The sequence below is a fragment of the Corvus hawaiiensis genome, chromosome 8 (genome assembly GCF_020740725.1).
Source record: "Corvus hawaiiensis isolate bCorHaw1 chromosome 8, bCorHaw1.pri.cur, whole genome shotgun sequence".
NCBI lineage: Eukaryota > Metazoa > Chordata > Aves > Passeriformes > Corvidae > Corvus > Corvus hawaiiensis.
Genome location: NC_063220.1, coordinates 34,195,071 through 34,222,659, shown reverse-complemented (window position 1 = coordinate 34,222,659; position 27,589 = coordinate 34,195,071). Strand labels below are relative to the sequence as shown.

The window sequence follows — 27,589 nt, the reverse complement described above, 5'->3', positions numbered from 1 at the left end:
CAGTCCAGATGTTTCCATGGCATGGTCCATCCCTGAAAACCTTGCTCTTGGATTCACGAATCTGTCTCACCATGTCCCCTGGGTCACTGTGTTATTTCAGCTTGGGTCAGGAATGCTGAGCCTGATCATGAGCTGCATCAGAAGTTTCTTTTATTTTGTTTCTTAGGTTCATTTCTGCCTTTTGTTTTTCAGGTTTGACATCCCGAACTAAAAAACAGTTCTTTAAACTGCTGAGAAAAATGCCATTTGTTGGGGCTATAGTAAGTATTTGAACAACTACTTAGAGGATTATTCCAGGTCCTTGTTTCAACTCTCTTGGAGAATATACAGTTCTGTGCATCTTCATTGTCAGGTCACTATGATCCTAGTGGTCCAAGAATATAGATCTGGAATGTCTTCTGCTGCCTCCTGGTTTAATGATAGATACAATTTCTACCCAATCTTTTTGTATCACTCTCAGAAAAAAGGGAATGCTGCCTTTTTAACTTTTGAACTATTTATATCAACCAAGAATGAGTGAATTCTCCAGTAATGTTTTCTCATTGTTAGATTTTAAGAAAATAATTTTATTTCTGGAAGAAGAGACAGAATTGAACTGGAGCTGTTCTTCTGAAACAGTGTGAAGTGTGAGATAGCCAAGGGTTTGTTGTGCAACATGGAAGGGTATTTATTTTAACCAAGCAACTGGCCATAATGAGTTTAGGGCTCAGATAACAATTAGCAAAAGTTAGCAGAAGGATATCAGCATTTTGTGTAATCATTAAAATGACAAACGAGCTGTAGTGTTTGGGAGCTGCTTTTTTTTTGCTTTTGCATAAAAACTTGAAAGCACGACTGTAAGCTTATTTTAGCACGTTAACGACTCTGGGATGAAGAAATGCACAGCTGGGTTTCTTTTACCTCGTAAACGATGGTATCACACTTGATTGCACTTCCTGCTGCTTGTTGTGCTGGTGTATCTATGCATTGATTCTGGGGGTCAGATCTGTTCCAGGCAGTTTTGTCCAAAGAGAGTAGCGCAGACGAATTTTTTTCCTTTTGCTGTGGACATAGAAGGAGTCATCCAATTCCTCCCACATTCCTCTGGAAGGGATTAAATTCCCTCCCTGTCCTGTTAAGTGCCCCAGCTTTCACCTCCTAAACTGAGTAGCCCTTGATCAGACAAATTCTCTTCTGCTTATTTTTGCCTGCCGGTTAGAAAAGGACACTTTAATCCCTATTGTTCCCTATTTAATCCCTATATCCCTTCTCAGGGCTAACACTGCTCCCCTGTGCCAGGGCACTCCTGCTGTGTCCTATCTGTGTCCTCTTTCTGCTCTTTGATAGGCTGATACCTGATAACTTATCAGTTGCTCACAAGAGGCCTTGACTTTGAGGCATTCCAATGTCCAAAAGTCAATATCCCAACACCTGTGTTGCTTGGAAAAAGAATCTTTACTTTGGTATGTGTTGTGAGAAGAAGTCTGGGGTTTCCTGAGTGCAAGATGTGTGTGGGAAGAAAGAAATCTCTGAACTGTGTCTGTGTGGAGATTTCTTTATTGTGTCTCTGTTTTCATGAGTTTCTAAACTGTGTGTATGGTGGTAGAGAAGGCAAGGTGTACAAACCAATGCATCTGAAGACCCCTACAAATTAAACTGTGACTTAAAAAGGTTTTCTGGATAAAAATGTAGGTTGTTTTCTTTGAGTTTTATTTTCTCAAGCACTAAGGAAAGTTGTCAAAGCTCCCAGTGGAGCAGTTCCTGTCTGTTCCATCAACACCACTGATGTAGGCAGCGGGTCCTGTCCTGCACACACTCAACTGTTATTTAGAATTTGACCAGTGCCATTGTTTGATAAGCTTTCTTCTTTCTTTTTAGATTCAAAAGAAGATTGATGAAGCCTTGAATGATGTCACTTCCAGTTTATCCTTCCTGAAAGATGAAAAGGATTATATCAAAGCACTGCCAGAGCAAGGCATGAGCCAGCCTGAAGTGCTGCAGAAGATGAAAGAGTACAGCTCAAAAGGTGAGTCTGTACGGCAGCAGAGGTGGGTCTGCTCAGACGACAAACATGACACTTCCTTTCTTAAATGAGTCCCAGGGACTCCTGCTCATGGTTTCAGCTTAAATATTTTGTCCCCTTGCAAATTTTTGTCTGTTTTCCTTCTAGACATGACTGAGATCCATGAGTTCAAATACTGTGTTCAGGTATCTACATTGAAATTCTGTTCCTTCCCCAGGAATTCTAGGCTGATGGAGAGATGGGAGAGCTGAGGAGAAGAGAAACATGGAGGGAGTTCTCTTTTTGGATTGCATTTCTCTGCAGTTACCTTGATGTTTGACTTTTACCAGAAATGCATTTTCCATTAAGCCCCAGAAAACATTCACAAGCAACTTCCAAGTAGGATTGTTAGGGAATTTCCAAGACTATGACCTCAATTAGAGGAGCAATTGTTTGTTCTTTGAAAAAGCCTTTTAAGGAAGAGTCATGATGATGTTCTTCTGGCTTGAGTCCACTCAAGCAGTGTCTGACACTTAATTTGAGTTGCCTCTCTCATGTAAATATGTTCCCCCTGATTTGTGTACCTGTTACTCCTAATGAGCAAATGTGGGTGACTTCCTGTCTAGAGGAGAAGATATGACTGCCCTGCTGCTATCCCAAATTTGAGAAATGCCTTGAATTTTCTGCTAGAACAGTGCATCTGCTTCAAATTCTGAAACAAACAATTTCATAGTTGAGTATCCTGGAACAACTTCCTTCTTTTCTACTGCTGTGTATTGCTAATGTTTCTTCTGTCTGTGTTTTCTCTTAAGTTATTGTTTCCTTCCTTCACTGGGTTCTTTTTTTCTTCTCTTAAGGCCCCATTGAATTCTCCACTCCCCTTTAGAAGTTGCCTGGAAATACCTGTTTAGGTGAAATTTAATTGAGGTGCCAGCACTGTGGATTTTAGCAGTGCAAACTTGGCCTTTCCATCTCTTCTCAGCTTACAGTGGTGGTGGGTGCTCTTTGAAGGTGGCTTTAATTTAGTGTCCAGTTGGTTGAACAGCAGTTTGGGGAGACTGATGGGGATTAAGTGGATTACATATTAATGTAACTGCTTGCTGCAGCTACATGTTGGTTATGTGCTGACTCTTTAGTCATCATTTACTTGCTGTTTGCTAAGTTCACACGATGCCAGAGGCTCAACTTCACACACAGCTTGTTCCTGGGCCACAAAACTCAGGGAAATCTCAACAGCTGAGTCCTCCTCTACATAACTGAGGTGATTTTCTGTGTGCTTTTCCACACTGGCTGGGAATGGCTGTGTTTGTGAGCAGTGTGCTCTTCCCTCTCTTCCAGGAGATGTACGCTGGCAGGATGGGAAAGTCTCCGGGACTGTGTACAGTGGTGAAGAGAAACTCACCCAACTGCTGGTGAAGGTAAAGTGCAAGGAGGCCAAATTTGCATCTTCGGGGTGACCAGAAACTCTTCAGAGCTCTTCCAGCATCCCAAAATAAATAGAGAAGATCTAAAACTTAAGTCTGGGAAGGGGAATTAGTGGCAATTTGGGCAGCGTAACTCTGGCCATGTAACTGTCCATGTGAAAACACCTCGTAGAGATAACTGGTATCCAATCAGATGAGGTGCTGTTTTGAGTGAGAAAGTAAGTAGTAATTACAAATGAACTGGAGGCCGGTACTGAAACAGCTGTCACTGAGCGGAACTAAACCCCTCTTGGTTTAAGCAAAAGAAAAGCATTGTGAAATGTTTTTTTGGCGTGGCTGTGTGGTCCAAATTATAAACAATGGAGCAGTGGCACGCTTCAGTGGTGTCTTTGTGAGGTCTGTTTACCTGCTCAGAAACTTGTCCCTTTGGGGAGGCTGGAAAATAACCTAAACAGTCTAAAGGTTTGTTTTCAAGTACATCTCCTTCCATAGTTGTTTTGCTAGAAAGGGAAGTCTGGCCCTCTTGCTCCTGGGAGCAGCTTTTGTAGCAGCTGTAATGGGCTCTGTTTGGTGGTTGCTACTGCTGTTTTCCTCCTCATGTTGACATTTTCTGTGCCGCTTTTGGGGAAACAAAGCTCAGAGCAGCCTTTCTGGAGGGGCCTTGGCTTGGATCACTTTGTGGAAACATTCCCTTTGTTTGTGCTGATTATTCACTGGTTTGTTTTGCTGTATTTTATTTAACATCCCTGCAGGAGGTTGGGACTGGCCTGTTCCAGCCTTGAATCCTGTGAATCCACAGTTGTGGAATGAGCAGAAATACTGTTTTCCACAGCTACTTTTGTTGTGGTGTGGGTGGGCATTTGTGCTTTTCTACCAGCTTTAGAACCTCTCTTTAACAGTAAACTTGAGAACAAGTTCTGCAAAGTCACTTTTTTTGCTTGTTTTGTGTAAAGCAATTGCAGGATGTATGCTGTATTCTTTTTTAAAAACACCAAAATTGTTAAATCTGTTCTTACAAGATTGTTGTGCTGTAGAATCATTCCAGAGGTCTGAATGCCTTAGAAAAACTTTTTTTTATTTTACTCCTCAGCTACAGCTTCCCAGCTTGTGGTATCTACCTGCAGGAGTAGTTAAGTTCTGTAGTGTTCTTATGATAAAATGCAGCTAATTTGCTTCTACAGTGCACATGGGGTGTTCTCAAAGCCTCATCTGCAAGTCTTAACTTTCTCTCTTTGTTTTCTGAAGGTGTATGAAGAGTTTGCCTGGAGTAATCCTCTCCATCCAGATATATTCCCTGGTCTGAGGAAGATGGAAGCAGAAGTAGTGAGGATTGCCTGTACGCTCTTCCACGGGGGCCCCAACTCTTGTGGTGCTGTAAGTAGCCTGTCTTTGACTGCCTCCTGAACATTTTGGGTATTTTTGACTTTGATAAGTGCAAATCCATCTTGTGCTCTCCAGAGGAGACTGAGGTTAAGCTCATTCTGGTGTATTTCATGCCAGCTGTGTGTAGGTTGCTTAATTCCTCTTCTTGGTGAAGCTTTATGAGAAACAATTTAACTCAGAGAAACAGTTGTGTAAACAAGACTTCAGCTTTTTTCCCCCACTCTTAAGTGACACATCTGCTTGATGGCAATTAGAAAAGAAAAATGCAGCCTGGCTAGTTGTCAGTGGGGAGTTTTGAACAGAGAAGTGTCACTCTGAGAAGCTCCCCTCAGTTTTGGTCTCTGAGCCAGAAATCTGTGAGCCTGCCAGATTGCTAAGCTCAAAGGCAAGGCCAGCTGGCTGGCCGGCTACTCACCAACAAGCAGGCATGGCATATATTGTCAGCTGTCCAGCTGGAAAGCTGCGTTTCCAGGCTTATGTGGCCTTCCAGTGCAAACCAGTTTTACAGCCTCGATAAAATTCTCAGCAAGAGTCCAAATGTGTGTTTTTAAACTGATGGTTTCAGTGTTGGAAGGCAGTGTTGACACAAGAGCTTATGAGCTGAACTGGCCTTGAGTGGGCTTTCCCTGTCAGCTGGAGGCTTGGTCGTGTTAAGGAGTTGAGTACTGGAGTAGCCTTATAGAAGGTGTGGTTGGGGTCAGACTCCCAGTAGGGTTGAAGATGAAGCTTGACTCTGTGGGAGTGCAAAATGTGATTGTCTTTGATAGGAGGAGGTGACACCCTCTGACCTGACTTTTCTTCTCAGGACTGTATTCCCTGTACCACCCTCAAGTTTAGAGGAGGAAAGTGCCTCTTCGCTTATAAGAAACATTTCACCTCACCTCAGCTCCTTCCTGGCTTGCAGTGCTGAGAACACAAGGGAAATTATCCCTGGAGTGGGGCAGGCACTGGGCATAAGGCTGTTGGAACTTGTTTCTATCAGCAGTTGGGACATCAGCTGATACAACAGGTGGAGAGCTGTGCGACTCTGATGGGTGCTTGGGAAACTTTGCTTGCTGAAGCCTGCACCAGGGGGCCTTCGGGTTTTGTTACATAAAATGCATTGTAAAAGTGTCAGCCTTGGCCCTGGGTGCTTTCCCACTGAAATGGGAAAGTGGAATTGCCTAAGAGAAGGTCAGAACGGGTATAAAACTGCCACAGGCAAAGTGAGATCTGCACAGCTATACTCCGGGGAATTCTGCTTTTTCCTCTGTCCTCCTCTCCCTCCCGAGGATGGTGCTGCAAAGCAAAGGGGGAAGTGCACAACCTGCTGTGGGATTCTGTCCTAACTGCTTGAACACAGCCCAGTTTGCAAGGAGAAGGGGAGGGCTGGAAAGTTGATCATTTGGAAACAGAAGATTAATTGCACCCCTGTAATTATCATGTCTAAATTTGTGTTTCCAGTAGACTTTTTGTCTTCCTCCCACTGCTCTTCCTGACTATGAAGTGCCCAGAGCTGCTGATCAGTGATGGAGAGATGTGGGTGGGTGTATGGAGGTCACATGCTCTTTAAGTAGTAGGACTCAAAGACTTCTCTTATTTTCTTTTTTTTTTTCCCCCAGAACTGAATTAACATTTCAAAATAATTTCTGGAGGCTTGGACAATTACAAAGTCATTTAACAAGAGCATTTTTTCAAACTGGTGATTTGATTTCTGTCTTAGGAAGGCCCTGCTGTAGCTTGGTGGCTCAGAGTGCTGCAGTTATACTTCTATAACCGGTGAGGCTGTAAAGCAGAGAGGTTTTAATGCTAAACCAGAGAAGGTGCAATGCTCTGAGTTATCTTTATCTTTAAACTAATCTGTCCAAGAGGGCCTGCTGGCTCCTTCTACTTAGAAGGCCTCTGGTTCACTTGATTCGACTTTTGCAGTGTTGAAATTTAGAACAACTGCTTTTTTTTCCCCCAAAATTCCTCACTGCCACCTCTGAGAAGCAGAGTGTCATAGTGCCAGGCCCCTGTCCACTGGATTTACTCACCTGATTTAAGCAGCAGGGACTGCTTGGCTAATTTGTTGGTGCATGGTGGTGGTCCCTGAAGGCAGATGGAACTTGTTGGTGTTTCTGGAGAGGGTGTCTGCTTCTGTGCTGCATGGAAAGCACAAAAAAGTTTCTGTCTGGACTTCTCAGTGAGGCAGTTTCACTTCCTTTGTGCTCTGGTTTCCACAGCACTTTGCAGAACAGCACTTTGTGGGAGTAATATTCTGCTGCTCAGTCTGGGAAAAGCAGGCCAGTGACACATCCATGCTGTTCCCAAGGTTTTCAGCAGCCTGGGATCTCTGTGTGGTCCTGCCCTGTGTCATGTGGACACCTCCCTCAGCAGGATCTCTGGGGAGCTTCCTCTTTGAAGGTTTTTGGTGCGTTTCATAAATGCTAAAATGAAACCTGTCTTTTTTACATTTCTGAATGTTAGATGAGCAGCTTGCATTATTTACAGGAGTTACCTTTAGCTGAGCCATGTAGGCTGTAATTCTCCTTTGTTTAAACATGGGCATAAAAGCTCTAACAATGCCCTGGTGGTTGGGGGCGGTTCAGACATGCCTTTGCCTTAAATTGCTCTGGGATGTTTCAGGTTTTTAAGCAGTTTTAGACGGACTCATTTTCAGCAGTAGATGGATGCTTCCTATTTCTCACTAATTACTACTGTTGTTCTTACTTTTAATTGTGTTATGCAAGAGCAAAAAGACAGGAATTGGTGAGTTTGGGCACCTAGAAGATTCTAATCACATTCTTGAAATGATTTGGAAGGACTAATTAAGCTCAGCACACAGAAGAGGAACAAGGGGGTTTGTTCTTGTCTGATGTGTGCATGTGTTCATGTTCACAAGGTGCTTTGTTTTGCAGTGTTGGCTCTGTGGATTTCCCCTGTAATGTGGGGAGAAATCACCATTTTTATGCAAGCTTCAGTATTTTTTTTTTAAGTAGCTTTCTGAACTTTAAAAAGAAAGGGCAGCTTTGAAGTGTAGGGAAAAATTCTGTGTGTGGGTGACGTATGTATTTGATGTGGATCTCTCTGAATTCTTCTTCCACTTATTCTACAGCTGAGGACAGGAGAGAGAAGGCAAAATCACCAGATGCAAGCCTAAACCTCCTGTAGAAACTCGTTTTGTCTCTTCTCCCAAAATTCTGGGGCTTCCAAACTTTGTTGCACATTTGAAGTAGGGAAATGAGAGTGATGTGTCTTGAGGGGGTCTTAAGCTGTGCAGATCTGTCAGATTTTATCTGTAGTGATGAGCAGGTTACCTTGAGAGACATAAGCTGTGGAATTTACAACCTGCAGGTTTCCAGGGGTTTTATGGGAGGCTGCCGCAATGTTATGATTGTGCAGTGGATTGTGGTGGGATTTTTTTACTCTGTTACCCTAGAAATAAGTTGTAGTTTGCTTTTTTTTATTCGTGGGGTAGTTCAGCTCAGTGAAACTTTCTGTCAGCTTTGTCTCCAGGGTCTGAATGGACATGTTTATTCAGGAGAAAATGGAAACAAAACTTCAGAGACCATGAACCAAAGTGGTTCGTTAATGTCTGACAGTTTGACAGTGACATGGTGTCTTGGTTTGAAAGACAGGCATCTGCCAAGAAGGCAGGAGCCTCCCTTGAAATGAAAAATGCAACCCCCTTCCCTCCAAATTATTACAATTTTGAAATTAAGGGGCTTTCAGGCAAAAATATGAGGAATAGGAATATATATATATGTATGGATAAACAGGCAAACAGCAATATCTATGGCAGTAACAGCAAACACCCACAAACCCAGTCCCAGGCTTCTTGGCTGTCAGGCCCTTTCCCCTCGGGTGCAGTTCCGCTCGCAGCCGGCAGGGGCGCTGGCGGCTCCCGGTGAGCAGGGCAGGTGCGATGGTTCCCCCGCGGCTGCAGGGGGCGCTCCGGAGCGAGCTCGGGGAGCACGCGGCACCGGTGCCCTGGGATCCCGGGAAGGGATGGGACAAAGAAGCTTCACAAGCCCCTGGGCAGCCAATCCCGCTGTCCGGCCGGACCCTCAGGAACAGCAGGCTGGAACAGCAGGGACGAGCACAAATCCTGGGTGGCAGATGAGATGGATCAAACTCCGGAGCTGCAGTGGAACCCTGGGAGGTCTCAGCAAGCAGGGCGTGCGGAACTACAGAGTAGCGAAGGCTTGAAGCAGTGACAGAGGCAGGGCTGCTGCAGCCCAGCTCCCAGTGGGGCAGGGGAAGATGGGCTAGGGAATCCCGGGGTTTCTCCCTGAGGCACCCAAGCAGATGGTGAACCTCTTTTAGTAAGGTGGGGTGTTAGGGTCCCAGTGCAACAGCCGCTCCAGTGAGCAAACTCCACTCATGGTAGAAGGAAAGCAGCTGAAAGCAGAAGCCTGCAGTGCTGACGAAATCCCTCCACAACAATGGCAGCCTCTCTTCCTCCCAGCGCTGAGAACACCAGCCTGCCCGGGGTGTACCCAACCTCCAAGTGAAAGAGAGTAGCCAATTCGACCCCTCCCTCTGTGGCCACATCTTTTGTTTTTCTTAAGCACACAATAATTTGTTGCTCTGGCAACATATATGGGGAAAATTCTTGAAGAGAAAAAGAAAACAGGAGAACTCCTAATAACCCCAACACATGGCCAAATAAATCCTAGAATAGGGACCACGTCTCTTATTGCGGTTGTAATGTTGAGGTTCCAGAGCACTGGGATTTGGAGGGAGGGAGGGAGGGAGGGAGCAATGGATATACTGAGTTTGGAAAGCAGGAGGTATATTTATTCCCTGTGCTCTCTCCTCTCCCCTCCCATTTGGAAAACAACAAATAAATCAGGAACACAAAATGTCTGTTTATATTCCTTTTTCCCCACGCTTTGCCTGGCCTGTGAAGATAGTGCAAGATTGCAGAGCTGCTTAAAACAATGCCTGTTTCCAGCCCCTTTTCTGCTTGGCATGGCCTGAGCTTGTGGACTCTAATTGAGGGGAGAGAAGAATGTGTGTGAGCCCTTGGCAGGTGCTGAATCACCGTGCATTGGCTGGGTGCCAGCACTGCAGGCACTGGGGAAGTTGGATCCTGTGACAGTGATTCAGGTTCTGGCTACTGAAGAACCAAGTTTGCTGTCGGTGGCTAAGCTGATAAAGCCTCCTGTAAAGGAGCAGGCTCCATCCACAGGTACAATCCATGTGGACCAAGAGGATTCTGCTGTTGGAGCTGTGCTGGGCTGCTCCAGACTCTAGCACTTCTCTGTGGTGGAGACTTGTGGTATGCTGACTGTGGGCCAATTTAGGAAGCTGAGCTGGCTGAAATTCAGCTTTTTGGGTGGAATTTCAGCTGCCTAAACAAGCTTTCTGTGTTGTTGTCTGCATGCCAGTCTGGGTGCCTGGGAGAAGGATCCATCCTGGGATGCTCTTCCTTACCCTGCGGCTGATAAGTGTTGGCTCTGACCTACCCAAAACTGCGTGTGGCTCAGCATTTCCATGCAGGGAATAAAGCCAGGCTTTGAGGAAAGGCTTGTTACATATGAGGGCAAGATGTTGGTGTTTTGGTGGAATAATTGAAATGGGAATAAGACTGTACAGAGGCTGCTTTTTCAAGAGCAGATTATCTAGGTGAGAGTAGGGAATGCTGCCCAACAAGGAGCAGGCCTGGTGTTCAGTAACATGAATGCAAAGATCCCCAGGTCCTTCCTAGTAAAGTTTTCACAATCATTGCAATTTCCTAAGCAGTGTTGCAAGGATAGGTACAAGCATGCAATAATCCCATTCCTCTTCTTCCACCTAGTGGGAAGGCAGTCTGTGTTATCACCAGCTGGGTTTTTTTCCCCAAAGGTAATCACTGACAACCTGACAGATCTTTTCATAAAGGATATTGAGAAGTGAGTGACACAGCCCATAAAACCAACACTGTGTTCCTGCCGCCATCCATTTGCTTCACAACTAATGCAGCGGTGTCTTTATCCAGTGTGAGGCTCTGTTAGGTTTTATCTCTTGACAGCTGTTGCTTTTAAAATTCCCCCAAAAAGTAGAAATTCTGTGGTGTGGCAGTTGCTTCTGCGCTGCCTGTGGCAGCAGCTGCTGCTGGCTTGGATTGTGTTAGGAGCAAATCCTAGCAGGCTGTGAACCTTGTTCCTTATCTCTTAATATTTAAACTTAGTGTTCAGTCACTGTCATCCAGTCACACTTCTTGGCATTTTTGGGGTTTGCAGCCACGTCAGCGGGGAAAAACCAAAGGAAAACAAATACAAATGTGATTGGGTCCTTTTTATGTTTATTTTTGAGACAGAAGAGGTTAAAAGGGGAAGTTGCAGTTGGTTCAGCAGGTCTGAGGAGCAAAATTAGTTCCCCATAAGCAGTATAAGTAGGTTTTGATTCCTCATTTCCCTGAACCTCTGTATAACTGTCCCAGCTACCCCATATCCTCAGGTTATGGCTCACCCAGTTAAGTCAGTCCTGCAGGCTGCTTGAAAAACCAATCTCACATTTTCCCAGGTTAAAATTTTACTGGGGAAGGTTGTGCCCAGTGTCCTCTGCATGCCAGAACTCATAAAAGCTTACCCACAAGAGACGGTCCACTTGAGGAATTCCTTCCTGTAAAGAGTTTAATTTATGTATTTGCACCAGCTCTTGAGTTCAAGTATGCAATAGTAAACCTGTGTGTGCCTTCCTCTCTTCCACCTCCTGATGCAAACCCTGTGGTCAGGGTGAAGAGGGCTGGGACAGCAGGGTTAGTGGGTGGTGTGGATACTGAGGGACTGGCTGGGGAGAGGAATGGCCAAATTCCTCGTGGTGTAAAATTTCTTGGGTCCCTGAGGGCTTAGAAGCTCTGGTATTGAGCAGACCTTGGCTGGCCTCTGCAGAGAGGAGGTGGGAAGACAGCTCCAAGTCTTGCAGCATCCTGGGTTCTGGGAAAGTTTTGTAGCTCAGGAGTGGTGCCAACCCTGAGCTGACTCTGTGTCTCAGCGTGGCACTACTCCAGACCTAATAAACCCTGCTGGACTTCACCTGACTTAACACAGAATCAACTTTGTTGTTTCCATATATGTGGCATAATTAATCTGTAATGCAGATAAACAATCCCCAGGTAATCAAGAGCTTGAATACGAGTAGTTTTGTGAGGTGAAGTGACTGTGCAATGTGGTCCCCTCCTGTTTGGCTCTGGAATTCAATACTTTTTGTTTTCCCTTTCCCCCATCCCAATTAAACAGAGGATTCAACATTTAAATGTGCATTTTCAAGCCGAGTGTCAGAAAGTTGCCTCATGCTGTTCAGTGGCTTCTGCCCTTGAAACCCTGAGCTGTCTCATGCATCTCTGAAGCAGAGACGAGATGCTGTGCCTGCATCCCCTTTTTGCTTTTTCCTCCTGCAACATCCATTGTTATTTTTCCTTGTTTGCTTCTTTTCCGGTGACAGATGACATCTGGGGGAACTGAGAGTATCCTGATGGCCTGCAAGGCATACAGAGACCTGGCTTATGAGAGAGGCATTAAACAGCCAGAAATGTGAGTGGTGCCACCACAGCTTTTTCCTTTGGGGGCTTGTGGGATTTACTGTGCCCCTTAAGCTGAGGTGGCTGCTGGACTTCAATAATCCTTCATTTCATAGCTCATTACCACCTATTCCTTGTCTATTTCTGTCTGGAGGAGGGAAACCTATGTAGAAAGAAGCAGTTCAAAAGCACAAGAAGTTTTAAAGCAGCCTGGGGGCAGAGATGTTGCTGGGGGGGGCAGTCCTGAGCAGATGTATTCTGGCAATACCTGTCTGCTGCTCTAGACAGCCTGCTCTGATCAGCTCTGCTCTTGAGCAGAGATTGTCAGGCCCTTTGAAGTATTCAAGGGTTTGGATTTACTCAGATCAGAGGGTTTAGCCTGAAAACTCTGAGGCTGGAGTTGGGCTGGTTGGAGCTCAAATGAGGAATTGTGCTAATCATTACACTGCTAATAGAGGATTTTCTGTCTCTGATGTGTTGCCTCTTTTCTAGACGGTGCATGGAAAATATTTTTCTGGTTAATTGCTTTGAGGGGGAAAATGTAAAAATAAATGAAACACTGGTGGTTCTTCCCTCTCTAACATTTAAGGCTCTGATAATTATATGAGGCCTCAGAAAACAGGGTTAATTAAGGCTGTTCAGCCACTGCCACTCAAGATGGGAGATAGCAAAATGTTATTTTCATTTGATCTGTTTCTTTTCCAGGTTGGTCCCGGTGAGTGCCCACGCAGCCTTTGACAAGGCAGCACACTACTTTGGCATGAAGCTGATCCAAGTACCACTGACCAAGGCTATGGAAGTGGATGTTCAGGTATCACTTTAGGCTCTTTCTGTGAGGAAATTAGCATACTACAGCAACTAGCAAGAAATCTACCTGTCCAGGTAGCAAGTCAGTGGATAAAGGGGGAGGAATGCTTTCTGGAAGCAGAGACAAACAGCATGGATAAATGCCTATCATTGCAGATGAGGTTTTATTTGAAATAACTGGATGTTATCCCTTTGTCCCATGGGATTCATTTAGAATTAAGTAATTTATGTATTTCAGAAATAGCCCCAGATTTCAGAGGAGGATGAACAAAAATATTATGGTATTTCCAAGTGGATGAGTGGTTGTAGCTCGTTGCTTTCCTTTCTGTACACTTTCGTGCATTGGTTTTTAAGACCAGACTCTGCATGTTGTCACTCTTTATCTTTTTTGGCAGGATGGCACTTGGTAAATGGAATGTGAGCATCTTCTCTCTTTAAATCTTCAGGCAATGAGGAGAGCTATCTCAAGGAACACAGCCATGCTGGTCTGTTCTGCTCCCCAGTTCCCACATGGAATTATGGACCCCATTGAAGAGGTGGCAGAGGTAAGACACCCCTACCTTTAGGAACTTGTGTGTTGTAGCAGTAAAACCAGCACAAGAAGAGTAGAGGGGTTCCAGGATGCCAAGCAGTGAATTTGGTGGAGGGATCCCACTGGTTGGAAGGGTATTACTGTCCTCAGAAGGTGTTGACCAACAGCAGGGTACACAGGATGTAGTTTGGGAGTGAGGGGGAATGTGTGACTGTGAGACCAACCAGAAGTGCTCGTTCTTTGCTACCTGAAAGAACACCTAAATGGCCCACTTAGTGAAGAGACTTTGATTTAGGGCCTGCTGGTTGTAGCAAAATTTGTGTGGAAGTCTGAGGTATCTGTGGAGGGAGTACAAGTCAGAGGGCTGGGATCTTATTTTCCAAACACACTGATTTCTTTCCTCTCTGTGCTCCAGTTATTTATTTTCTATGTGACCAGCCAGGGCCTCTCCTCTGACCTTACATTCATTTGACTCACGCACTTTTACTTTATTGAGGATACTCCTTTCAAACAATGTTGTCACATTCCTTTGGCAAGCACAGCAAACTACCAAAATGCCACATTGTTTTTCCTCTGTGTGGAAGGCAGAAAAAGGCGTCCCACAAGTAGCCAGGCCTTCCAGATCTTCTGTCCTCCGCAGCTTGAGAATGGTGTGATGCTTTCAAAGGGTTCAGTGAACATTTAACCATGAAATGCCAAATACGTTTTAGTGACTGGAGTTTGGGTACATAATTTTGTTCCCTGATCTCTTGTTCACATGCAGCTTGCAGTGAAGTACAAAATCCCCTTCCATGTGGATGCCTGCCTGGGTGGATTCCTTATTGCTTTCATGGACAAGGCAGGGTTCCCCCTAAAGCGTCCCTTTGACTTCAGTGTGGAAGGTGTGACCAGCATTTCTGCTGATACCCACAAGGTAAGGAGAGGGGAGAAGGGTCTTCCAGTGCTTTCATTTTTGGGGTGTGATTTGTGTTGCCATCCCGACCTTCAGGCATTCCTTCTTTACTCTGTGGAGGAGCACTGAGGTGTAGGGGTAGGGGCTGCTCTGTTCACATGCGTTGTGCAGTGTGCCAAAGTACAGAACCCTTCAGGTTGGAAAAGACCTCCAAGGTTGATTCCAACCTGTGACCAATCCCCACTTTATCAGCCGGACCAGAGCACTGAGTGCCACATCCGGTTACTCTATGAACACCTCCCTGGGCAGCCCCTCCAACCCTGACAGCCCCTTATCCCTAACTACCCTTTCCACAAAGAAATTTCTCCTGATTTTCAACCTTAACCTCTCCTGACACAACTTGAAGCTGTTTCCTCTTGGCCTGTCACTTGTTTTCTCTGGGCAGAACCTGACCCCCACCTGGTTCCCCCTCCTGTCAGGGAGTTGCAGAGAGTGAGAAGGTCCCCCTGAGCCTCCTTTTCTCCAGGCTGAGCCCCCCCCCCAGCTCCCTCAGCCGCTCCAGGTGCTCCCCGACCCTTTGCCAGCTCTGTTCCCTTTCCTGGACATGCTCCAGGCCCTCAATGTCTCTCTGTCCATGAGGGCCCAGAACTGGACGCAGAACTCAAGGGCCCTCAGGACAGAGGGATAATCACTGCCCTGGTCCTGCTGGTCACACTATTCCTGATCCAGGCCAGGTGCCATTGGTCACCTGGGCACACAATAGCTCATGTACAGCCACTGTCACCAGCACCCCCAGGCCCTTTTCCAGCTTTCCAGCCCCTCTGCCCAAGCCTGCAGCTGCAGGGGGTGGTTGTGACCCAAGGACAGGACCTGGCACTTCACCTTGCTGAACCTCTGCCCATGGATCCAGCCTGTCCCAGCCCTCTGCAGAGCCTTCCTGCTCTCCAGCAGATAAACAAATGGAATCTTGGTGAGGACTTGGATGCATTCCTGTGCCCTCTTGCTGCTTTCTAACCTTTTCTGTGCCTCTTGCAGTATGGCTATGCTCCCAAGGGCTCCTCGGTGGTGCTCTACAGTGACAAGGAGTACAGGAAGTACCAGTTCTTCATAGCCCCTGACTGGCAAGGGGGAATTTATGCCTCCCCCTCTGTGGCAGGCTCCAGGCCTGGTGGGATCATAGCTGCATGTTGGGCAACCCTGCTGCACATCGGAGAGTCGGGCTACGTTGAGGCTACGAAGAGGATCATTAAAACAGCCCGTTTCCTCGAATCTGAGTATGTGGGTGTTTTAGTGTTTGGATCCTGCTCTTAAACCCTGGGCTAGACTCCTCCTCCCAAACTGCTTTTGTTTTGTTTTTTCCTGGTACCTGCTGGGTAGGGACCTACTGGGCAGTTTTGGGAGAACACGCTTTGTTTGTGCCTAGATAGCTGAGGGGCACAGAAGGGAGGGGTGCAGGCACCTTCATTCAGCTGACTTTGCTTCGAGAATTCCTTCTGCCTCAGTGGTGGCTGAGGGGGAATCTGGAGGGAGGACAAAAGAAGGGTTATACTCCTCCTTGTTGGGGTGCTTGGGTGACTATGTGAGAGAAGCTGATTTTCTCTGCTCCTCTGTCTTCCATTGCTTTTCTGTCTTCCCTCTTTCCCAGTTCTTCCTGAGTTTGCTTAACTTTAGGGTATGTAATGACCTGGCAAGTTGCAGTGGCCTGGGCTGCGTGCGTGATTTTTGGGTGGGAATGTGCCATCTGTTCCCTTTTGTAGCTTTTCCTTTAAGGCTCCAGCTGGGTGAACAGAATGTCTGAACCCTGTAACCCTGATCAGTCATTTCATTTCTCCTCCTTCTTTTCAAGATTGCGAAAAATCGACAGCATCTTCATTTTTGGGAAGCCAGAGGTGTCTGTCCTCTCCATTGGCTCGGACACTTTTGACATCTATCGATTATCTAATTTTTTAGCTGCAAAAGGATGGAACTTGAATGTCCTACAGTTCCCACCAAGGTGAGTCTGTGGAGACCAGGGAGTGATGTCTTTAGCCAGGGTATGCAAGATGGTCAACTTCAGGCCATGTAGCTCTCGTTATTTGCTGGATGCTGTTGTCCATATCCGATAAATTGTATGTAGAATTTTCCTCTGCAGAGCAGGAATCACTTCTGTAATTGCCATTATACAGCGGTGAAGATAAAGTAATAATAATTTTAATGAGCCTGGCAGAGAACATATCTGAGGCTCCCTTTCTATTTACCTTTATCTAATACAAGCAGAAAAATATAAATAACCAAGGCTTTATCTCATGTTTAGTTAACTGAGGGTTTGTAGATTGATTGATTTATTTTTACTATCTTCCTCCTGCCCACTGAAGATGAAGGCAATTAAAAGAACAGTGAAGGATTGATAATTTTCAATGTAAAATTAATCTTTGTCAGAGACTTTCCTTAAGTGGGAAATTGGGTTTCTGTGGACAGAAGTGGCCAGTGCTCCCAGATGTAGCTGCACTGAAAAAAATTTTGACTGGCCATGTGAAGCAAAGTCTAGAGAGCCTGAGGTGATAGCTCAGAGGTGGGTGCCTCCTTCTCGTGATAGCTTACAAGCTGCAGAGGAAGGAGAGGGAAATGATGCCGGGGTCCCCGTGCTTGCAGGCAGCTACATTTTTCTCAGCATGGGTACTTGGAATGAGGTGAGAAACTCTAACCTAATTGTGAAGTCAGGAAGGAAGGAAGGAAGGAGATGGTTTTAGCAAACATTTTGCAGGGATTACCCTCAGTGGGAATGCTATTTTAAGGAGATACACGGTTATCAGTGGCCACAGAAGGGCTCCGTTGCTGTTGGTTGCTCAGAAAACGTGGAGCTGTGTGTACTGGAGGTAGTTAATCTCTGCCCTCTACCCTGCCTGCCCAGCATCCATCTCTGCATCACGCAGCTGCACACAAAGCCCGGCGTTGCTGAGCAGTTCCTGAAGGATGTCAGGGACAGCATCCAGGACATCATGAAAGACCTCAATGCCAAGACCACTGGCATGGTGAGGAGGCCAGCACACAGTGAGGGGGTGTTTGGGCTGAGGGTATTTCTCCTGTGTAACAGCCTGCTCTTCTCTGCTTAGGGAGCCATTTATGGAATGGCCCAGTCCGTCCCAGACAGGAGCCTGGTAGCGGAGATTTCCCAGGCATACCTGGATGGCCTCTACAGCACGGATGTTCCCAGCAGTGAAAAGCACATGAACGGCTCTCCCGGCCACCACTGACTGTAATGCAACAATCGGTGCCTTGCCAGCGAGCACTGCGGTGGTTCCAAAGGTTTTGTAGGGAAAGAGATTACAGTTCCTTTGTTCCTACAATTGCAGGTCTGAGGGTGGCTTGATCTGGAAAAATTCCTTCCCTATCTTAGTCTGTTCTGAAATCTGCATTGTTTTCATGCCCAATTTCAGTTTTAGGGCTTTTCTTCCCTCCCACCTGCCTGTTTTCATCATGGCTATTGATGGTGAATTGAATGTCCATTCCACAGCTCCAAATTCCTCAGGTATTCTGCATGTCACTTCATTCCATGTTGTTTCTCCTCCTCAGACCTGGTATTCAGTCAGTGTCCAGCCAAGTGTTAAATTTGAGTTCTCACGTTGTGTGCCATGGCTCCAATCTTCCCAGAAATTAATGGTAGACAATAAATTGGCAATTTTGTTTTCTTTGGAGTATTCCTCTAAGCTGCTGCATTTAACAGACAGTGCAGGGAGCCTTATATCTGTTAATGCAGAGCTGATAAATTGGCAGAGGGAAGGCAGTCATGGCCTCCTTTTGAAATTCCCTCTGGAGATCTCAGTGAGACTGCAATCAATATCTGCTGAGGGGGAGAAAAAGCCAACACAAAATCCTTTTCTGAAATCTCTTGAACAACAGCAGAAATAGAAATGAAGCAGGCGGCGTAGAGAGGGGAACTGGATGGTACTGAAAACCCCAGGTACATCATGGCTGTTTTGCTCCCCTGCCTCTTGCAGATGACATGCATTGACCACCCAGGAGTGCTGTTTTCCCTTGCACAAATCTGGAGGGAGGTGCAAAGCTCATTTCACTGTTCAGAACTTGAAGGTTTTATGCTCTCCCTTCATGATGCTGTAGCAGAGCCAGCTAGGCCCTGGCCCATGTCACAGACAGGGATGTCATGTGCAGACAGTTTTTTTACCACGGTCTTTTAGTATCAAAAAGGTGACTTTTGTAATAGCAGTAATCTCAGCTCTTTGCACTGATTCTTTAAGGCACATTCTCAAAAGGGCATTCACCATTGTGCCTTGATGCTTCTCTGGCATTTTTTTTGTGGCATGCCAGAGAGGGTTAGAGGGTTCAGCTGTTGACCGTGACCTCGGTTGTGGTCATTTCTCTATGGTACTAATTCTGAAAACAAACCTCAAAGGCCTCAGAGGAAGCACCCTTGCCTGTTGGGTAGGATAGTAGTTGTAATGAGCCAAGTCCCTTCACAGTATCACAAAGATGCTGGGAGAGCTCGGAGAAGCAGAGGAAAGGATGCAGCAGGTTGGAAGTGTTCAAGCCTTGGACATGTGGCTCAGCCTTCCTATTTTTCCTCACTGTTTTTAGGGTGAGAGAGTTTTCTCAGTGCAGTTGTGGCCTCAAGGACAAGCCAGAATCTCTTAAGTAGCATTGGAGTTACTCCTGCAGGGCTTTCCCATGTTTCCTCTCAGCTTTTTGCATGGAACAGAGAGTTTCCCAGGGAGAATCCCACACGTGGGCAAAGACTTCATGCCCTGTCTGCACTGTCCTGTGCAAGGCATCTGAAAGCATCTCTCTGCTGTAGCCTGTTAGCCTGAAGCTGACCCTGGTTGAAGCACAGAATTTTAAGGAATGAGAAGGTCACTTACCAGCCACTGCAGCCTTGGGCTTGGCCATTGTTGGAAGGATCCTGGCTTTCCAACAGCTTTATTCCCTGTGCTAGGAGATGCAAGTATTTTGGCCCTGAAATTGATGACTTTATGCAAGTCTCTGAGCCCTTTTGAAATCACTGAATTGCCCGAGAGTTTCTTGATGGTGATATCAGCTCTGGCAGTTTGTATTGGACCTATTTATTCTCTCAAGGTCCTGCCAATGTGACCATTACTGTATCTCTGAGTTTGCAGTACTTTGGAGACAGTCTTGAGTGTCTGGCTGCTGTGATGGTTCTCTTTGGGACCGAGATTTAACAAAACAAAAGGGAGGTACTCTTTTTGTTTCTGCTTTAAAAGAAAGAAGGGGTGGAATGGGGTGGGCTGAAGGAGAGAAACTCCCTTCTCTTCCTTCCCTAGTTGCATTTTCCTCCCAGGAAGTAGATGGATCTAACAGATCAGTGCTCCATTTCACATTTTTGGATGTATTTGAAGATGTTATTTGTAAGTCAATGTATTCTGTTCTGGGCTTTGCTTATTAATAATATTTGTGGGTTTAATTGTTCCATGTGTATTTGTCCTATACTGTAAATGTAATCCTGTGGTCAGGAATAGGCCACTGTAGTTCCCTGGTGTGTAGTTTTTATTCATCCTTGTCGCCTAATATGTAATCTGCATCTACTTTATCATGCCAAATGGTCTTGGAAAAATGGATTTACAGGCTGTGTGATTGTTTAAAAGACAAAAAAAAATAAGGAAGAATTTGATGGACTGGATTATGATCTGAAACTGGACGGTACTTTTAGACCTGGAGGGATCCTTGCCACTGTTAATTCCTGCAGGATTTTCCAAGGATGGTCCTTGTTTTCCAAGTGGGACATTCAATTTGTTGATTGTACAAAGCACTCCCAAGGGATTTGCCTGTTCTTAGGTACTAGAATGAAGAATATCCAATGGGATGGACCAAGAAGAGATGTGTGTCTTCATGCCATGGATTTCATCTGCACTTTTCTGATGACTTGGGGAGAGGGAAGCGGAAGGGTTGCGTACAACACAATAATACCTTGCCCAATAAATCCATGTGGACTTTTTAATGGACAAATGGGATAAGTTGATCTTATGGCAGTTTTCTGCATTGCTCTGATATGCCACTGTCGAACTGGAGGCTGAAGTAGCTGGAGAGCTGGTGAAAATGGGCCTGGTTTGTATTAAAATGGTGCATTTAGCTATCTAGGCTCACCGAGTTCTTATTTTTCTGCTTCAGTGCTCATTTGAATGAACGAGGACCTGTTGTTCCTGGAATTTCCTCATGCACAGCCTGGTCTGTGGCAGGGAGGATGGCTTATGAATCTTGCTACCTCTGCCTGAGGGCTGCTCTGTGTTTCTGTCGAAGTGAAGGTGGTGTCCGTGTCTGCATCTTGTGTGTGATGTTCAAAGATGCTGGAAGTTAAGAGCTATGGATTTTCTATTAAGACTTTGTAGAACTTTAAAGGGTTAAAAAAAGAGAAGAAAAAAAGACCCGAACTGGGCATTTGTAGTGTTTTTCCCCAGACTGTTGTGCTGAAAGCAAATGCTGTTGGTTTTACAGCAGATAGTTCATTGTGTCATTGAAGACCCTGCACCACCAAATCCACCCACAACCTCGCTTTGGGAAGTATTCCACCCTAAGCAGCCTGTGGTCAGGTGCTGTGTTGCTTTTGTGCCTTTTAGTTGTACTTTCCCTGTGTTTGTGCCTTGGCTACAGCACAGCTGGGACTTTACATAAGCAGTTTTTACCTGCTCCGGCTTTGATCATCTCTTTGTCTTTCAGACCGCAGTCACTCTGAGGTGAAGGGACCTGCCATTTCTGTGTGAAGTTTTTCCGTGGCAGAAGCACCTTCTTGAGAGCAGTCAGGGCAGTACCTGCCCTTGGGAAAACCTGTTGGTGTAATTTGATCAGTGAGGCCTCTTTCCAAAGAGCCATCAGGTTAAACAAGATGTTTATTGTAACATCTTGAAATATTGTAAACATTTTCAGTTGGTATCCTACTAAAGGCTGGTTTTAGTGGGGGTGAGACCACGTGCCTACTGCTAGCGAGGGGTTACAGCAATGACAAATTGCACAGCACGATGCTGCTTGGTTACAGAGAAGCCAGAGGGTTCACAAAACATGTTTTAGGCAGAAAGCACATTCCAAGAGGTAAAAAACAACAACATAGGGGCTGGATGGGGGCAGGCTGGATGGATTTACTGGTGCAGTGGTGTAACATGACTCTGGAAGGACATGGCCTGTTGGTGTGAGTCCAGAGGAGGCACCAAGATGATCAGAGGGGATGCAGCAGTTCTGAGGAAAGGCTGAGAAAATTGGGATTGTTCAGCCTGGAGAAGAGAAGCTTTGGGGTGACCTAATTGCAGCCTTCCAGTACCTGAAGGAACTGACAAGAAACATGGAGAAGGACTTTGTACAAGAGCATGTAGTGACAGGACAAGGGGGAACGGATTCACACAGAATAGGTTTAAATCGGATATTGGAAAGAAATTGTTGTTCCCTGTGAGGGTGATGAGGCCCTGGCACAGGTTGCCCAGAGAAGCTGTGGCTGCCCCTGGATCCCTGGAAGTGTCCAAGGCCAGGTTAGATGGGGCTGGGACCAACCTGGTTTAGTGGAAGGTGTCCCTGCCCGTGGCAGGGGCTGGAACGAGGTGATCTTTAAGGTCTCTTCCAACCCAAACCATTCCATGACTATGATATTCCATGACTCTATGACTGACTCCTGGTAAAAGGCTCAGTAGTGAAGGGGGTGTGGGATCTCATGGCTAATGGGTTTAAGGATGGAATTTGCAAGATCAGAGGTGGATACATGCACCCTGAGAAGTGCCTCCATCCATCTGAGCTGCACTGGGGAGGTTGGCGAGGTGTCGGGCAGTCTGTATCCAGGATCTAGCTTGGAAGTGGGAGAAGGCTCTGGGTGCAGCCATCTAGGCAGGACACAGTGGCTGTGTGTATCACTGGTCAGGAGAGGGAAGCTGCCACCTGCTCGATGAAGCTGGCCAGGTTGATGTCTCGCTCTGATAAACCCCCGCAGTCGTGGGTGCTCAAGGTGATGTGAACCTAAGGCAGACAGACAGACAGGCTGAGTATTGCTGACAGAAACAGCAGGGCTGGTTTCCCCCAGTGCTGCACCTGATGAGGCAGTAGCTCCAAACTTGTTAGCAAAATTCCCTGGGGTGGGAGAGGCGCTCTGGCACTTTTCCTGGTTTTTCTTCTTCCTACAGCTCATCCTGGCCACAAGCTGTCACTGCCACCCCTGCCCTGGTCACAGCAGCCACCTGTGCCCATTTCCAACTCACTCTTTTCCCCAGAAGCTTTTTCTGTGGCTGCTACTTGATACTGATTTTAAAAAGCAACCCTGGTGCCAGCCTATGGCAGCTACTGCTCAGCTGGACAGGGAAAAAGGAGGAGGAAAGGATCTGTGATAGCCACAGGCTGGCTGTGGTATGGAAATAGCATCTGAGGGAAGAGGTCCTTCTGATGTGAACAGGACTCGCTGTTCCTGTTTTATCTCTCAAAAAAGGGATCTGCTCCCTGAAGTTCTCTGCTTTGTCCCCACAATCCCTGTTTCTTACCTTATTGTACACATTGAACCATTCGGGATGGTGATCCAGTTTTTCTGCCTGTAGAGCCACTCTGGTCATGAAGCCAAAGGCCTGCAAAGTAAGAAGAAAAGTTAACTCTGAACCTGCAATATATTGGTTTTCACCCCATTACTATTAATTTTACACTGCCTGTGTCTAGATAACTCAACCAAATGCAAGGCCTGGGATAGTCTGGGAGTTTTCTATGGGTTTTCCTCTTCCTGAGGAGTATTTCCCAGACAAACTCTATGCTGGGTCGAGCACTTCGGGTGTCTTGGGTAGGCTATTTTGCTCAGCCATTCCATTTCAGGAGAGACACAAAGGGGTTTCTTTGGCTGAGCTTTGCAGAGGGGACTCCCTGCTCCGCAAACCGAGTGTCCCAGTCTGTAAAACTTCATGCCCCTGGTGCTCATACCCGGTTGAAGTCCTTGAAGTGGAACTCTTTGAAGATGGCGTCTCTGCCTTCCACCTCATTCCACCCCACAGCTCGCAGGTTTGGCAGCAGCTGCTCCCTCTCCTCTGTGCTCAGCCTGTGGGCTTTTCCTGCCTGGCACCATGGGAAGGAAAGGGAAGAGAAGATCAGTGTGGCAGAGGTGGGATGAAGCAGATGTTCAGAGTAATGAGGCATCCCATGGGTCATGGAGTTATGGGAACAAGGAGGCAGCTGCAGAGTGGGTGGGAAGGTTGGAATATCAATGTCCTCTGCTCCCTGCCTGGAATACTTTCTGCAGGTACCAAGGAAGTCCAGCTGGTTCCTGTCACTGTTGTACCAAGAACGGTGATAAACGACGCAAGTCCAGGATGAGGTTCAATGGCCAAAAGCGGCTATATTTAATTATATAAATCAGCTTATATAACTTTGTTCACAAGAGTGGCATAACATCATTGGGTGCTTGACCATCCGCCTCCCAGAGTGATTGGCTGAATTGTATAACACCCATTTCCAAAATATTTTTCCCAGTGTGGAAAACAAAGACACAAACAACTTGCACCTGTGGAATAGTTTACAAAACTTCAAACTGTTTTCCCAGCTACTTTGCGTGAGAAAGGAGACTTTCACAGGTGGCTGCAGAAAGCTAGAAAATCTCTCTGCTAGCTTTTTAGTATCCACAGGTCCCTTCTATCCTCTCACCTACAACATCTCACACAGTGCCTGAGGTACTCCGAAATGATACCTGTGTAAAGTTAAACTCCAAATTATATTTTATTTTACATATAATCTTCTGGGGGAAAAAATAAAGCTTAAAAAGCTGAAGCTCTTATGATCATTTCTAGATCTGAGAGTTGCTTTAGGGGTCCCAAAGCAGGAGGGCTTTTTATTTATTTGTTTGTTTATTTGTTTATTAGGAGCCTGCTTTTGAGGAGAAAGAAGTGGTGTAGATCAGAGATGAGTCACACTAAGCTGCAGTTCAGCTCCTTTTTCCATCTCCTTTATATTACAATGGAGTTTAAGAGGCTGTTTCTGTCTGTGAGGAACAAAGGGCAGAGGGAGGGATTGTGGTTGAGCTCTGCCTTGGGCAGAGCTGCGGGTACTTAGTTTTTAAGGGGTGGTAATGGGGAAGCAGCGGTTCTTGGCTTTGCGGAGTGTTTATAGGCAGAGATGAAACTAAAATGAAGCTCTTGGGCATGGGGGCAGCCTGAGCCAGCTCTGCCCTGGCTCTGCAGGGAAGTGAGTGCACAGGGGCACTGCTCTCTGAAATGTTATGTTCTGGCAGTTAAAATTCTTTCACAGAATTGCAGATTGTTCTGAGTTGGACGGGACCCACAAGGATCATCAAACTCCAACTCCTGGCCCTACACAGGACAGCCCCAAGAATCCCACCATGTGCCTGAGAGCATTGTCCAAATGTTCCTTGAGCTCTGTCAGGTTTGGGTGAGTTGATCTTTCCAGTTGGTGATGATAAAGAACAATATCTCTTCGCGATATCCTTTCCTTTATGTGCTGTAGAGCCACGTGTGGCAAGTTGGATATAAGTCTTGACAAATCTGGCCCAGTGTTTTGTGGGTATTTGGTCAGCGGCCCCTTGAGACACTTTGCTTGGGCATCAGTGCTCAGAAATGGCACCTTAAACAACTGAGAAACTGAGGTAGATCATCCTCTCCTATGGCTTCTCTGTTCACAGGCTGTACAAAACCAAAGAACCAGCTGTGAAGCTGACGGTTTTTGTGGGTGGTTCTTGCATGTTTTTGGGAAGATTGGAAAGATGATACCCCATTCCCCTGGCTGTGTGGGTGCCTACCTGTCTGTGGTATCCGTGACCCTTAGACTGCATGGAATGGAGAGTGCCAGGGTGTCACTGAACCTTAGCACAGGATGTCTGGGGGGTGGGATGCTTCCTGTTCCCTTGGCATTGCAGCTGAAAGGAGTTTTGGGGAAGGCCTTCCTTGCCTCTGCATATTTTGGCCTCACTGCATTTTGGACAACCCCCTGCCAGCCCTGGCTCTGTCACCCCCCTCCCTACCCACCAAATGTCAACCCTGTCCTCTCTCAAGTCCTGGGCTGGGAGGGAAGGTAGTGAGTAAACATGACGTAGCTCAATAAACCCTCAGCCGTTGCCCTTCCCTGCTGATGGTGTGATAAGCTGGGCACAGGTTGCTTAGCAACTGGATAACGTGGGGCAGAGGATGGCTCTGCACGGGGCGCTGGCAGGGGGGCACCCACAGGGGGCTCTGATAGGAATAGAGCAGGGGCTGCACCAGGATTTGGGGCCAGGGGCTAAAACCTGCTCCTTATCGGTGCTATAGAGAGGAAAGGTAAAAGCTGGAGTTGTTGCTTGGAGCAGAGGGGTATGGATGCAGGGGGCTGGGTTCCAAACCAACCTTCCCTGGGCAGAGCAACAAAGGGACATGGTATAATTGTTGTTGGACCCTTTTCTCCGTTGACTATGTGGGAGGATGGCCCCCGAGGCTTCTTCCAGCCCAGCTCCTCTCAGGCACCCCCGCACCAATGGGAGGCATGGGCCAGGCTGAGGTTTGGCCCACAGACCACACAGAGCCAGCTCCTCTGGCTGTGTCTTGTGATGGCAAACCCTCTGCCTGGAGCACCACCCTGCCCTCCACTCCACTCCAATCCCTCGTTCTTCACCCCAGGACATTGGCCACCCTGCTAGTTTTGTCAGGATGGCATGTTAGTGCTTTCATGTGCTCTCACTCCTTTAAAACACACTCTTCTCATTAGAGAAATGAAATTATTTTGTTTTCTTCTGCTGGCTCTCAAATGCCAAGGAGTTGGGATTTTAATTTTTGGTTTTTTGCCAGCAGGAAACCAAGTAGATACATTGTGCAACTGAGGGAAAGGAACCTGCATGGGAAATTGGGAGAGTTTGAACTCTCTGCTCTAACTAGAATCTTCCCTTTCATAGAATCCCAGAACGGTTTGGGTTGGAAGGGACCTTAGAGCCCATCCAGTTTTACCTCCCTGCCATGGGCAGGGACACCTTCCACTAGACCAGGTGGCTCCAAGTCCTGTCCAATCTAGCCTTAGACACTTCCAGGGATCCAGGGGCAACAACAGCTTCTCTGGGCAACCTGTGCCAGGGCCTCACTACCCTCACAGGGAGGAATTTTTTCCTAATGAAAGGTATGACTTTCCACCTAGGAGAAGGTACAAGGGACAGCCCTGGGTAAGCAGGCAGGACTGGAATGGTGTGTTCCACAAGGCCCATGGTCTTATGCTTTCGTGGAAAAGCCGATTTCCAGCCGCCCCAGGCGTGTTGCAGGGCTGTGCAGATGGAGCACACGTGGAGGTCGTCCTTGTCCTACAGAATGTGAGAGGGGGTCGTTGCTGGCGGACCCTCTCCCTCCCCCTTATAGAGGAATGAGCCTGGAGGGCGCTGCCTTTGGAAATTCAGCAGCAGCTGGTGGAGCTCCCGCGTTACTGATTAACCACTCGCAGCGCTCTGCTCCTTTCTCCCTTCCCTCCTGCCTCTCCTCAGAGCGTGGATCTGCCGCTGAAACATTTTTGCCTTCGAAAAGGCAGAAGAAACAGCCGGCTTTCCCAGCAGCGACTTACCATGGTCCGCGGGTCTCCGTGGCCTCCCTCCGCGGTGCGGGTCGGGTGATGCTCGCCGTGCCGGATCCCGCTGGAGCCGGGGATTGTCCGGGATGGCGGGAGGCGTGGCGAGGCTATTGGGTCCACCCACGGCCAGCCGAGCCTTCCTAATACTGGCCGCCTGCCTGAGGGGCCGCACGGGGCCGTGGGGCTCCGGGGATGCCCAGACAGGATCTCTTGGAAGCCCTGCACGACGGAGCCCCGATGCGTTTTCCCCCTGAACCGCCTACCCCTCTCCTGGGGGTCACTTCCTTAACCTGGGGCACAAGGAAAAGGTGGAGCGGGATGGAGGGGGCAGTTGAAGCCGATACCGCTGGATGCTGCTGGCAGCACGTGTGAGGAGTGAGATGGTGGTCCTGGCTGAGCGTATGCATGAGCTCAGTGTACCCATAATCACCAGACCATTGTCTGGGGCTACCGGGATTATATCTCAGCACGTAGACAAAGAGCCATGGAAATGGGGCGGAAGAAGGCGAAGTGCCCCACAACACTTCCGAGCGCTTTAAAGCTGTTTTCTCCCGTTGCCGAGGGAATGGCATGTTCGTGGATGCTGAGTGCTGCTCCCTGGCATTTTACCTCTCCAGGC

At 47.0% G+C, this 27,589-nt stretch overlaps 2 protein-coding genes across 4 annotated transcripts in view; one reads left to right on the top strand and one right to left on the bottom strand.

Annotated features, from left to right (window-relative positions):
- SGPL1 (sphingosine-1-phosphate lyase 1) overlaps window positions 1–20,569 on the top strand; it is a 31,092-nt gene extending 10,523 nt beyond the window's left edge. For 2 of the 3 annotated variants that reach the window (XM_048310941.1, XM_048310940.1), the window contains exons 3-14: window positions 193–260; window positions 1,858–2,005; window positions 3,320–3,399; window positions 4,651–4,779; window positions 12,181–12,269; window positions 12,962–13,067; window positions 13,510–13,608; window positions 14,359–14,508; window positions 15,523–15,761; window positions 16,334–16,480; window positions 17,378–17,498; window positions 17,580–20,569. In XM_048310941.1, coding sequence (XP_048166898.1) covers window positions 193–260; window positions 1,858–2,005; window positions 3,320–3,399; window positions 4,651–4,779; window positions 12,181–12,269; window positions 12,962–13,067; window positions 13,510–13,608; window positions 14,359–14,508; window positions 15,523–15,761; window positions 16,334–16,480; window positions 17,378–17,498; window positions 17,580–17,720 — 1,517 coding nt within the window. In that variant the 3' untranslated portion in view covers window positions 17,721–20,569. The remainder of the gene's footprint in view (window positions 1–192; window positions 261–1,857; window positions 2,006–3,319; window positions 3,400–4,650; window positions 4,780–12,180; window positions 12,270–12,961; window positions 13,068–13,509; window positions 13,609–14,358; window positions 14,509–15,522; window positions 15,762–16,333; window positions 16,481–17,377; window positions 17,499–17,579) is intronic. The other variant, XM_048310942.1, reaches the window with a different exon arrangement.
- Window positions 20,570–21,986: 1,417 nt separating this feature from the next.
- On the bottom strand, window positions 21,987–27,078 carry PCBD1 (pterin-4 alpha-carbinolamine dehydratase 1). The gene is made up of 4 exons (XM_048311247.1): window positions 26,965–27,078; window positions 23,368–23,499; window positions 22,944–23,024; window positions 21,987–22,428 (listed from the first exon to the last, which is right to left on the bottom strand). The coding sequence occupies exons 1-4, from the start codon at window positions 26,965–26,967 to the stop codon at window positions 22,330–22,332; spliced, it is 315 nt and encodes a 104-aa protein (XP_048167204.1). The 5' UTR covers window positions 26,968–27,078; the 3' UTR covers window positions 21,987–22,329.
- Window positions 27,079–27,589: the final 511 nt, after the last annotated feature.